The 13,689-nt window shown below is 36.0% G+C and overlaps 1 protein-coding gene across 4 annotated transcripts in view; it reads right to left on the bottom strand.

Annotated features, from left to right (window-relative positions):
* Positions 1–13,689, bottom strand: part of CDC14B (cell division cycle 14B) — a 44,109-nt gene that overhangs the window by 7,356 nt on the left and 23,064 nt on the right. For 2 of the 4 annotated variants that reach the window (XM_021534707.2, XM_021534708.2), the window contains exons 7-13: positions 12,243–12,305; positions 11,314–11,401; positions 10,759–10,989; positions 8,850–8,988; positions 8,559–8,712; positions 7,709–7,809; positions 5,135–5,278 (exon numbers count right to left, since the gene is read on the bottom strand). In XM_021534707.2, the coding sequence (XP_021390382.1) occupies positions 5,167–5,278; positions 7,709–7,809; positions 8,559–8,712; positions 8,850–8,988; positions 10,759–10,989; positions 11,314–11,401; positions 12,243–12,305 (888 nt within the window). In that variant the 3' untranslated portion in view covers positions 5,135–5,166. The remainder of the gene's footprint in view (positions 1–5,134; positions 5,279–7,708; positions 7,810–8,558; positions 8,713–8,849; positions 8,989–10,758; positions 10,990–11,313; positions 11,402–12,242; positions 12,306–13,689) is intronic. The other 2 variants (XM_021534706.2, XM_077790545.1) reach the window with 1 other exon arrangement.

Genomic DNA, 13,689 nt, shown 5'->3' with positions numbered 1-13,689 from the left:
TAACCACAAATTCCAAGTATTTTAAACTTTGACTTGAAAAAAATCTCTGTTAATAGTTCAGCCTTGCAAAATATTATTATGTGATTTGCAAATGTTCAAACAAAACAGCCAGTTGCTCAGGTAAGATACAAGGTTTCAATGCAAATGCTACTGTAAACACAGGACATTCAAATTTGAAGGAATTGATTCAGAGGCTTTTTTCTGCCTCTTTCAGAGGCAGATAAAGCCACCCCCAGATACCTTCAACCTCATATCACAGTTCCTTAGACAGAACAAATTCTTCTAATGAAAGTGTTTTCCTTGCATGCCCAAGGCGAAAACATTTAAAACCTGAAAGCTTATGTTATAGTTTGTATTGTGATTTTAAAACAGTTTTAACAAGTTCTAATATTGAAATTATTTTTTCAGTGCCATAGTTGTTATACAGAATGAACAAATTCAGTTTACCACACTTTCATCCAAGCACTAAAAATTACAGCAATGGTGAAATGAGACTTGCATTATACCATTCATCTGTGCTGATAGAAACTTCTAGGAATGAACAGAAAAGCACAAAGTCTGCTTAACATTCAGTCACTGTAATATAAACATGAGCAAATCATGGCACATACTGGTTTACTTGTGCTCATGCAGTCAGAAATAAGGAAAAATCACATTTTCTCCTTAAATACATACATTTGGTGTCTCTCTGTATAAAATGCATGCAATGTACACATAAAAGAAAGCAAAAGTTACTGGAATGTAATTTTTGTAATCTTTCTCTCATAAACACCCATTTTTTCCAGACACCAGAAGTTCAGAAAACTGGTCAATGTACATGGCTTAAACCCATATACGTATCTAACATGAACTGAAATATGAGCCAACAGTGTGCCCTTGTGGCCAAGAAGGCCATTAGTGTTCTGGGGGCCATCAGGAAGAGCACTGCCAGCAGGGCAGAAGAGGGGATCCTGCCCCTTTACTCAGCCCAGGCGAGGCACATCTGGAGTGCCGTGTCCAGCTCTGGGCTCCTAAGCACAAGACAGACATTGAGGTCCTGGAGAGAGTCCAGTGGAAGGATATGAAGATGATTAAGGGACTGGATTCTCTCTTATGAGGAAAGGCTGAGTGAGCTGGGTTTGTTCAGCCTCCAGAAGAGGTGACAGAGGGGACTTCATCAATGTCTGTCAGTATCTGAAGGGAGGGTCTCTAGAGCCAGGCTCTGACCAGACATTGGGCACAAACTGATGCACAGGAAGTTCCACCTGAATGTGAAGAACTTCTGAACCTAACACCCAAACTTCTTTATTGTGCAGGTGACTGAGCACTGGAACAGATTGTCCAGAGAGGTTGTCAGGTCTCCCTCACTGGAGATTCAAGAACCATTTGGACACAATCCTGTGCCATGTGCTCTGGGATGACTCTGACTGAACAGGGAGGTTGGACCAGATGACCCACTGTGGTCTATTTCAACATTTATCCATTCTGTGATTCTGTGAAGCACTATGAATTCTCAAGATAGCATTTTGCACCAATATTTAAATATTCATCTTTTCAATGTATCATAAGGTAGCCCTTACTTCCCAGAGAATTTTATCTTATCTGTTTAAAACAAAGAAAGAAAATAAAAGAAGCTCTAAATGGAAATGTGACTTATATTAAAAATAGCCACTACAAAACCAAAACAACCACAAAAACATCCTTTTCAGTTTGCTGCATTTGCCAAAGGGAGACAACAAGATGCCTTATGGGATCAGCTCAGAGCCACTTGTGAGCAGGGTAGAAAGTTTAACATCAACTGCTCTTCAGTTGATATGTCATTTTTGCATCTCAGATACATACAACTTCACTGGGCTACTCTACAGTAAAGAATAATTGAAATCACTGTGAACAAACATTTGCTAAATTATCACACAGACATTTTTAAATCAGACTAGAATTCTAGACTTCCAAGGCTGATAGTACCTCAAGGAAAAGAGACAAGGTTCCATTTACACCACTGTCTGACATGTTGCAAATAAACACCCAGAGCTGTCTTTGAGCCTCACAGCTCATCTGAGGAGCAGCAACAGTGCTATCACAGCTTTTATTAGAATGCTACTGCGTATATGTTAAAGGTGAGAGAAGAAACTAATGTATGGAATTTTGTTTTAGCACAATTAGACTAACAGCCTCACTTAATAGCAGGTTCAATAGATAGGTTTTATAAAGGAAGTGAGATGAAGCCATGGTAGAAGAAATCATGCCAAAATGTCAGCATGAAAAAATATCCCAAACTATATTAGAGAAGTGTAAGATCTCAGCACACCTACCTTACTGCTTTGTAGCTGTTCACATAAAATAGTATGCTATACTATTTTATGAAACACCAGCAAACACCAGAAACATCAGCAAAAACCACAAACACCAGCAAACCCATCTGACATACACAAAGGTTTTCTAACTTAATGGGATATGATAAAAAATGAAAAATGAAAAAAACCCAAACAACAACAACCACCACCAAAACCTCACGAAAAAAAAAAAAAACAAAACAACAAACAAAAACCAAAACAAACCAACCAACTAAACAAACAAAAACCCCCAAAACCCTGCAGGCTATAAGATATTGTAATAGTGACACTATTAAACATACATTTACATTGTAAGAGTTTTTCATCTCCATCTGTAATGGAAACATCACTTGGTAGTTCTGATCCTAAATACACACCACAAATAGCAGACTAGTTTATACACTGCTTTCGTATTCAAGCTAATACCTTGGTCTTTAAACAAATAAAGATCTATTTAAATAGAACAGTGTTTGGGTAAAGAGCAGCAACTTTTAAATAACTCACAACTTTTATTCACCATTTCCCTCAGTACAAGGGTGGAACATACACATAACCACCAGGATACAAAAACCCAAACTACACTGTATATGGATTTATTTCAATCCACAACCTAAGACAAAATCCACAAAACTTGAATTGCAAGCAGTGAAATACACATTGGACAGAAATCAATCCACAAAACAAGCTTTTTTAAAATATGTGATTGCAGTATCCTAAGCAGGGATGAAGAAAAGAGAGGTTATACAGGTGCATGCCTTTTCTGTCTGCAAAAGGCAATTTAGTTTTGCCAACCAATCTGGGCAACTTGTCTTACAAGGTCTGTCAAGTGCAATAATACTCCTTTCTCCTTCATCACCTCATGATTTTTAAGAAAATAGACCTGAGACCTCTATTACTCTTCCAAGTCATCAACAGGCAATAACTGATAATTCTTCAGCACACAGAGCTCCAGCCAACACAACTGCCTGAGTAGCCCAGACGGATGGATAATTTGATCTCTTACTGATAAAGTGATCTCTTAAAACATGAGATATTAGCTGCAGAATGGAGAGAAAGTTAGGCAAGCTTTTAAGAAAAGCCTAAATTTTTCTCTCCCTATACTTAAACCAGCATTGTATCATTGCTAATCTTGAAAATCAAGCAGCAGCACCAGTAACTAGAAATTCACAGCAAATGGGAATAATGAAATTGATTGCATCACATCTACCAACATCAAACAGTTTTTTTTCATCTAGCAAGGAAAAAGAGTTTCTAGTTTTTAGACAGAACACAGACACGATAAGAGAAAGAAAGGATGATAGTTGACTGAAGTTGATCTTATAGCACAGTACAGCAAAACAACACACAGATTGTTTCACCTCTTTAATCTCTGTTTTAAGTTAAGCTTTTTAGTATGTGTTCAGAAATCTGACCTCTCACTTCCAGAGACCACTGAGAAAAGAAAGCGTGCTCCACTCACTGTAAAACATTGAAAACACACCTCTCATGTTATTTGGAATAATGCCTCTCAAGTAAGTTATTTGACAATGTTAGGGAAAAAATTAAGCTGAAGTGATCTTTATTTCTTTATAATTTCTTTCTCAAAAAGAACAGATTAAGATGACCTCAGTGAAGGCTAACTGAATAACTAACCTGCCCAAAGTCTCCCAGTTCTCATTTTATAATTATTCAGTCACTTAGGTTAGCAGAAAGAGTTTCACGCTTTTTAAAAAATGCAGACAAAAAGTTGCAAGGCCAAAGGTACAGATGACAGAAAATCTCAACCTTCATGCCTGTCAGGAGAGAATGCCTATTCTGAATTAGTAAAATACTTTCTGACCATTTTTTTAATCTGAGAGCACCAAGATTTCAAGTATTCACCCAAAGTAACCATTCTACTTTGAGGGTGATGAAGACAGAGGAGCTCCAGGAAGGCTCAGAAACTCTTTTGCATTTGTACTTCCTGGCAGTTCTGATCAAATAAAATTCAGTTCTGGAATTTTATTTGACCAAAAGATCTAAGTTGTCATTTGATGAAAACATTGCACTTTTTAAGTAGAAGCAAGACACAGAAATCACTGAAGCTACTTTGATGAAAGTGGAGTGAAGAAAGAGTGAAAACTGTACTCAAGGAACTGATATGCTATTACTGCTTTTTCAGCTGCTGAATCCAAGTAACAGAATAAAGGAATGTAAGTAGCCTCCTAAAGCTTTAGAAAACATAATTGTGAACGAAAGATGATAAAGCCAGACTGGCTGAGTAAACAAGTGAGCCTGAACCTAACACTGCAACCTGCCCCATCTTCTTTTATGTCAGAAAGGTAAAAGAAGTAATGTTTTAAGACATGGCATATAATATTTGATCTCTTTGTAGAAACAAAGATCTACTGACTTTTCTAACAAATTCTAATTCTTGGCAATTCATGTGTTGGGAAACTAGCCTACTTTGCAAGTTCATGAACCTTGAAGTAAAACTGAAGCTAACATCTGCATCTGCAATATGCAAAGGATAGGATCATATTTTAAAGCAGTATTTTATTATATACTTTTTTATTTCTTACAGATAATTTTGCTTCTGTAGTTTTGCTTATCTGCACAGAAGAAACACTTCATAACTAAAAATTATTCTAATTATAAGAGCTCTTTGCCTTTGTATATTGTCAGTCAGCCATAAAAATCACTCAATTATTCCAAATAATATACACAAGAATATAACAAAGCTAGAGCAGTGAAATTCACTCTTGCAACAAAGCCAGTAAGAAACATGACATGAAAACATGCATTTATGAGACATACCAGACAGAAAGTGTGAGCTATTTAGAGAAATGGAATGGGACACTTACACAGTGGCTCTCTCTGGGGGTCGTGATGGTTACTATGTTCTTAAACCATCTAGACAGAATAGCAGGCTGGGCAGAAGGGAGCCACATACAATCCACCAGATGACAATGCTACACAGTGTAGACACCAGCATAGCTAGGAGCCATCTAAAAAGGGATTGGAGGGGGAGTAGAGATGAAAAAAAATTCAAAAGCAAAAGCTATTGGTGCATTTTAGCTTGTTTCAAGTTCTTCAAAAGGATACTGCTCTATAAACTTTGCCAAGCATTTCTTACTTTCTATGAGTAACAACCCATACAGCCGTAAATTGCCAATGTAGTACCCATGTGCTGCTGGAATCAAAGCAAATCTTCTGAAACCCTCACCAAAGTCACCCATTTCAAACAGTCTGTATCACTCTTGGAAAGAAGTGTGTGCAGGAGCAATACATCTCTGACCACTTGCTGCCATCTCTTATGCAGTTGGATCAGCCTGTATGCACACATCCTGGTTCACAATCACACTTTCTCATACTATAACATTACATCACAGACAGGTAAGTTTGCAGAAACAAACAACTTATATAATCAGCCAGTGATGGGGTGTGTTACTATTCCCTTTCTGTGTAAGAAGCAAAAGCCAATTCACAATCATTTGCCACAGGTGCAGAATATTGCTTATTAGCACATACGTAAAATGTCCAGTCATCAATGCATAAAGAATTTATACTGCCAACTTCACTAAACACCCTATACAAATCCCTTATGACTTAAAAGTAAATAATGCCTCTAGTTTTCAAAGACTAACTGTCCAAGCTTCTGGTGCTCTTACTTTGCCCCCCCCCCCCCCCTCCCCTTTTTTCCTATGAAATAAGACTACTTGGAAGATCTGCTTAGATAAAAGTAATCAATTTCACTGCAAGAATAATTATTTTAACAGACTAAATTAAAAAGGAAAGAGACAGTCACCTCTTGCATAGAAAAAAACATTTGACTCACGTAAGGCAGCTAAATATCCCTTGCAATAAAACAATAGTAACACAATCAAATGTATGAGTTTACACATTCATTTTTCACTTAATTATTTCAATACAAGTCTCAAACCATAAAAATAACTCAGGGGAACAGAAAGAGGTAATTTGAAGCTCCTTGAGTGACAATGCACAATGTAAAAAATGAACTATAAGTTCAGGTCAATTATTATAATTCTACACAAATACAAGCTAATTAGACCAGACATTGCAGAACGTTTCATGAGCCAAATAATATTTTAATAGTAGACAGGTCTTGTATTAAGATAGGACAATGGCTCTGAATATGTTCTCATTCATATATTCTCAGTCTACATTCATCGTATGGAACATACAGTGTGTGGCAATTAAGCACCTGACACCTAAGGCACTTCTGTGCCTTGGAAACTAACTTGCAAGGTAGTTGTTTTGTACTGTGTTATTTGAGGCAACTGAGGTGATGTGTCTTGGCATTTTTTAAAAGTAGGACGGGCACAGTCTTTGTTCTGAGTATGCTGTACCTTATATGGTTGCCTGTGTAAATGATAAGCATGAACAGAAGACAGTAATTTAAAACAAAGGCAGAAATCAGACACAGCCATGTGTGAAGGTTTCCAGAGGTAAACTCCTTTATCTTCAGCACATTTTTACTACATACTTCTCAGTTTTTCTAGAAGTCTGATGATAGTGGTGATCTTGAGAAAAAAAAAAACAAGATAAAAATCCCATCAAGGTAGCAGCATGATGCCCTACAGAAGGACAACACAACAAAAGCCATATTGGCTGTGGCCTGTGACTTTGGTCATGTGTGACTCACAAAAGTCTGACAGCCAGGGGTCACCATTGCTTTCCTAGCAATCAAATGTGATCCCGCAAAGTTTTCCAAGTATTGCATTCTCTTGCCATTTATTTAAGGGCAGGCAGATAGATTTTGTACCTACATTTGCTACGAGCTACAACAGATGCAAACTTACTTTTACAGGTGCAAACTTACTGTTTCAGGACTTGCCTAAAATAAAGACACTATCAGCTTCACTGACAGAAATGCACTTTGAATTTGTTTACTGGAACAGTGGCTATTCTGCCTTCCAGATCCACCAGACATTATCACAAAGCCCACAGGATTTAGGGAAAGATCTCTTCCAAGGAGGAGAATATGAAAGCTAAGAACCCTTCTTCCAACTCTGACTTTAATGACTTTCTTCAAACACCAGCACCTATCTTATTTGAGCCAGCCAAACAAAACCACACAGAGTCATATTCTTTCCTTTTTATACTACCACAGGACAGATAAGGGAATGTTGGTGATTAAACTAAAAGCATTCAGAAGTGCTTTAGGAGCTTGTAAAGTGCAGAATACTAGCATCAAAAACTATGTAGAAAACTAGAAATTCAGTCATGCAGTTCTTTAACGAAATTGTCCTGCCACCTAAGCATTTAGGAAGCCTTCAGAGAAATGGTGAATCTCATGTTTGTTTTAAGGGAGTAAAAGCAGCATTGATAGCAAACATTTGTGGGCAACGGGAAGTATGCATAAAGAAGAGGATAAAAGTGTTTCTGGCATTTTATATATTCAAAAACTGACTTACGCTAGTGGAGATGCAGTTGGAGCTTTTGCTTGCCTTCTGCTTTTCAGAGCACGAAGCTTATCCCCTTGTGTTAAACAGTTTGTTTCATCATCATCACTGTACTGGATAAGTGGAGGGGGGAAGGGATAAATCAAGATTAAATATAGACATTTTGATTTTTAAGAATTAACTTTATCTTAAAGCTTAAAATTAGAATTATCTCAACAGGATAAAGTCAAAGGAAATTCACTTGCATGAATATAGTTCTGTTCCTTCCAGTTTCCTGTTTGCTGCTTTAGAAGCTGTAAAGCATTAAGTGGTGTCATGACTTACATGCATCAGAATATTGTCTCCTTTTAAAGCATTGGAAGCAATATATTATAAAATCTTTGCTTAGGTACAGTATGATTTCACTAAATGCAGCATTTCTCTCCTTCACTTCCCTTTTGAAAACAGCAGTACTGTCTTTTTCAAAAAGCGCCATTAAGAGGTATTACAGATGTTTAGAAACTAAAATGAGTAAAAAAATCCACCCTCTCATCCCCTCCCTTTAAATACACACAGTGAAGTAACAGACAATCCAAAATGAAATTGGTGTTTTTGACTGCAGAATGTGAGTACATTTTTTCTACCGTTGACCTAATTACAAAAGACTAAAGCATGATAATGCTTCTCCTTCACCTGTGTTCTAAACTCTATTTTTCATAATGGCCATCTTTAGTTTTCCCCCCACCATATCCTTTTATACAAAAAGGGTGAACAGAAAAAAAATTTGATTAACAATGCTTTAGTGCACCCACAGGTTTTTTCAAAACCTGAGAGATTCTCAACAGTTCCAACTTTTACAAGAGCACAATATTTGGATGGTTACCAGTTCAATGTCCTTTTGGATGGTTCTCCTGTTTCTTGTGTTATTAATTGAAATATCATCTACTCCTGACAGAATTCTTGTTACAGCAATTTTATGGTTTCGTTTCAACTTTGCACGGAAAATATCCCCTTCTGTCCAAAGTTCTGCCTGTTTGCTATCATAACATGGAAAAAAAGGCCCAAAACACAACAAATTAACACTGAAGGTTGTTAAGTGTACAATAGAAGAAGAAGAAGAAGAAAAAGACATCTAGATCTATTTTTGGCAATAATTTACACTCAATCTACTTACTCCATCAGGAAATGCTGTTGTGGTCCAATCACAGAACCAGGTCTATTTATTCTGATCCAGGCAATAGTTTCAGCAGCTGTCATCCGATAATGTTTCATGATGTAACAGGCAATAAGTGTGCCAGTTCGTCCAAGACCAGCTGTGTAATATAAAAGAATGGCTACTTTTATATATCCATCTTCATCAGGTATCTGTTGTAACTATAGACACTGTTACTTGGACAAGTAGTTACCTGCCTAATTTATCAAAACAAACCTCTACTTATCAAATGTGATAAGGGAAACTTATTCTTTGATCTTTTTCATCACATACAAGGTTACTAACGACTGTCCATATTTTTCTGAGTGAGGTAACTCAAAAAAGTCAGCAACTTTACCAATATCTGTAAGTTTAGATACATTTATTTACCTATCTATGAATATGTATGGAGTTATGAAAATGTTTTTAAGCATGGGATAAAACAGTTGGCCTTTTTTTTTCCTTTCAAAATTCTCCCAGAACTTTCTTGCAAACTAATTATACATTGCACTGAAACCAGATATCCTCCCAGCCCCTCCTCTAACTAATCTCTTTAACTCCCAAGAAAAAGACAAATTTTGCAATAAGCAAGTCAGGGCACTAGCTAGCACAGGCAAAAAATACTCTGGAGAGAGAAACCTTATTAATATGGCCCTCAAAACATTTCTATTTACCTTGGGAAACGTGAGGAGCAAGAGAGAAGTGCTCCAGCTAAGTGACATCTCTCCTTGCTGCACTTGCAAATTACATCTCTCATTTAAGAATTGACTGATCAACATCACTGTAAAATCTTCTGTATAACACAATAGCCAAGACAATCACACAGCAGCTTCTATGACTTGCTTTAGGAACTTGCTTTAGCTTTCCATGACTTCCATGACAGCTTTAGGAACAGGCTACAGCATTATACACTTCCTCAAGAGTAAGCGCAGGCTAGACACCATTAGTCTGACATCTACCAAAGAACACCTTAATTTGAATGAAAACAGAGCACTTGTATCACTGATACTGAATATTCTGGCATAACCAATTAAGTGATATGCCTGAATTTATCACCTCAGTGAAGAAAAGAATAAGAGTATGGACTTGTTTTCCCAAAGTCAAGATGTTGGTTTCAACAATTGTTTCACTTTCCAGTATAATTCTGTTAAATGCAGCAAATGGATGGCAGGTACAGGAACAAAACTGCAGTCCTTGCAGGTCCAAAGCAAACAGGTTAAGAAAAGGCCCTTCTCCTTCAATCACAGCATTATCAGATACACTAGTGATGCAAAGTTGTGGAGAAGAAATGTCTGATAGACAATTAAAGACAGTGTGGGAAGGGAAACATACTGCCTCTAGAACCACCAAAAACTGATAACTACGCTAGCTGAATTGGCCAGGCTCTTAAAATCTTCACAGTCTGACTCTGGAGGAATGGATATTCAGAGCATGCCCAAACTAGTATAGAGTTTCTGACGGATGAAGATTTCGGTGATTGTAGAAGAACACTCATATATTTTGAGGAATCTCCCCAAAATGCTGCACTGTTTCCTAAAGTTTATGACTTGGTATATTTAAACATGTATTTTCCGAGAGAATTTGACAAGACTTCAAATGCCTGCCCAAAGCATCCTTTGAAAGTACTTACACTTTCTAGCGGAAAGAGCTATTAATATCAGAAAACTCACTTTCCCCAGTCTCATTTTGGGAATGGTGTGGAAGATTTTTCTGGTACTTAACAAAATTAGAAGATAAAGTGCTGAACAGAATCACAGAAATAATTTGAATGGAACTGTTGTAGTTTGGCAGAGATGTTAATAACTAGATATAGTAGAATTATACTGCAAAATACCTCAGGAACTGCAATTATAAACATAACTAGTAATTTAAACTGGTTTTTGCATCATACCTTTGCAATGAACAGCTATTACACCTTCAGCATTTTCACAAATATTTAGAAATGTTTTAACTATAGTATCACTAGGTGTGCTTCCATCAGCAAAGAAGAGATCAAAATGTTCAAATCCAGCATCTGTAAATCGTTTGGCATCATATAGTTTTTTGTTGAGGCGTATTATAGTGGTGACCTTATTTTGCTTGAAGTATGGGAAATAAGCCTCTGGAGCATGGTGGGGATAGCCTATTTGAGAACAGAAGATTAAAAAAAGAGTAAGGCTTAAACTGAAGAAATTAAAAAATACTAAAAAATAAGATATGAGAACACTTCCAAAATAGAGACAAGATAAAAAATAGACTAACTGAAAATGGAATCTTAACACAATCACCTAGGTCAGATACAATTAAACCAAGCATTAAAATTTTACTGCCAGAGTTCTTATAAAAGGAAAAGAGCCAAGGAAAAAACACACTGTTTGAGGAACAATTTTTAAAGCTTGTTCTTACTGATAACAATCAACTAAGAAAGCAGTGGGCTTGTGTTCCCCACCTCCTTTTTTAAGCATACCATTTTCAATTTTACTTCTTGAATGAGGTCCACTGAAGGCAATGAATTTGTTTGGTATTATCCAGTTAAAATCTCCATTTTCTGCTCTCTGTCAAGAGAAAATGCTTGGTTTATCATTATCCCTGTATTTTCAGGTTTTCCTTATTGTTTCAAAATACATGCTAGATAGAATTTATGTATAATTTTTGTCAAAGGAAGGTGTGTTAGTTGGCTGCTTTCTTTTTCATCATGAGGATGACAGATGCTTTCAACCTCATGTTTTTCCCCTGTGTCCCTGTTTTTCTAAATCAGTTTTAAAACAATGCAACTGATGCCCTTCAGATGAAGAGCAACTTTCAAATTTTCATTTTTCATAGGATTCTAAATTGGTCTTACCTCTGTTCACAAATTTTTTAAGCTCTAGGAGCATTTAATTTTCTCTTTACAGATATCTGGCAGCTTTGCATTTCTGAAACTGCATATAGTCAAGAGTTGCAGTCCTTCATTGTGACAATAATGTCCTATGACCCCAAGTAAATATTATGCACTTGGAGTTTCCCAGCCCAGTTTCCTTCTTTACCTCAAAAAGTGTTATTATATTTTTGCTGTGTTTTGTCAAATGTATACTTTGATTTTTCTCTTGCATTCAGTTAGACTCGGGCTTGTATGCCCTTGAGTTTTTCATCAAGACTGTCCAAGAATATCCAGGGCTTTACTAATAGCAGAGACTCTCATTTTGGTTTCTGCTTTTCCCCATGTTGAGCATAATTATGCTTAAATCTGAATTTTAATATTCTCTCTCTGACCGTGAACATTTATTTAACTATCATAACTTAAAGAGACAAAACAGAAATGGAACTTAATACTACAAAAGAATAGCAGAAATTATAAGCAATTGCTTTAGCATTAGTAACAGCAAACAAATCAAAAGATTGATACTGAACACTTACTTCATAATGCTCATATTCATTTACATCAAATGTACTAAAATCCAGGAAACCATACTGCAAAGCCTAAAATTCAGAACACAGCTCTTAACAAAGACGCCTCTTCAGTGAGGACAGTTTATTACTCTTTTTGGTTACATAAAGTTCTTTAATACACATTCTCCTCTTTCTTCACAAAATTTAAGAATACAGAAAAACTCAGACTTGCTACAAACCGGGTTTGTAAATTTCAATATAAGTGAAGTTCAATAAGTAAATCAACATTTTTTGTTTTCACCAAATCACTATAAAAATCCCAGATTACTGAAGCATTTAGTCTTTTTATTATTGCTAGCTGCACAAAATAAAAAGAAAAATAACCAGAAGAAAATATCTATTGAAGCTATGAGTAGATTCTAAAGACCGCATTCAAAGACTGGAGAAATTTTTTGTGCATAAATTATATATGCTAGTATCTTCACTGATTTCAAATTGTTTGCAGTCACAAAGCCCTAAATAGATATTACTGTGAGTCCATGATGACCCACAATTAGCCACAACCATAATACTTAACATTGTGTAAAAAATGTAATCATTCAGGTAACTAATAATTTATCCACTTGTTAAAACAGGCAGACAAACACAGATAAATCCCGTATCTCTAGATATTTAAAATACTACTTTCTAATTTTCTCTTTTATTACCTAATCTTTTGTAACTTTCCTTGTTGTTCACCGGCAAGAACACCAATGCACCAGTTTTGGCATACAAATAACCAATTTCAAAATATCCAAAAAAGCAGAAAAATCACCAATCTTCAAGATGATAACTTAACCAGTAAGGACATCACTATTTGGTAGAGATACCCATAAGACAAAAGACAATAGTACAGTGGAGAGCTGCAGAATTCCATTTCACTACTCATACAGACTAAAAATAATGTATTTTGATTCTCCTATCCTTTAATGCTGCATTACTTCACTGCTATATCACTATAAAACCTAGATTTTATAATTTTCTAATTTAAAAAGAAGTACCTACCTCTTAACATTTGTTTCTATTCCTATTACTAAAGCAAAATCTGAAATCATTAACATGTGCTGCAAATGCCAGAAGTGTATAGCAAACTCATTCAAAACCCTTTCAAAGGCCATGTTCAGCCTCATACATAAAACACCAGGGGCATATAAAACACTTAACATATAGCTCTTAGGATTAGAGGTGAATTATTGTCCTGATAGATTACACAAGTAAAACTCAGATTTCTCTCTATAGTATCTTCAGTTGTTGATTATATAAAGTATTGGTAGACTTCTATGAATGCTGTATCTACTTTTGTGACAATGCATAATGCATAGTAAACTGGGCAACAATCTGCAGATCTGCTACTTCACAGCTCTAATTGGATCCTAGTTTCCTAAGCCTTCTTCTGATGGGCAACTGTTAGCTACTTTTTTGAAATGTGAAAAAT

This window comes from Lonchura striata, chromosome Z (genome assembly GCF_046129695.1).
Source record: "Lonchura striata isolate bLonStr1 chromosome Z, bLonStr1.mat, whole genome shotgun sequence".
Taxonomy (NCBI): Eukaryota; Metazoa; Chordata; class Aves; order Passeriformes; family Estrildidae; genus Lonchura; species Lonchura striata.
This window is presented reverse-complemented; position numbering and strand designations above follow the sequence as displayed.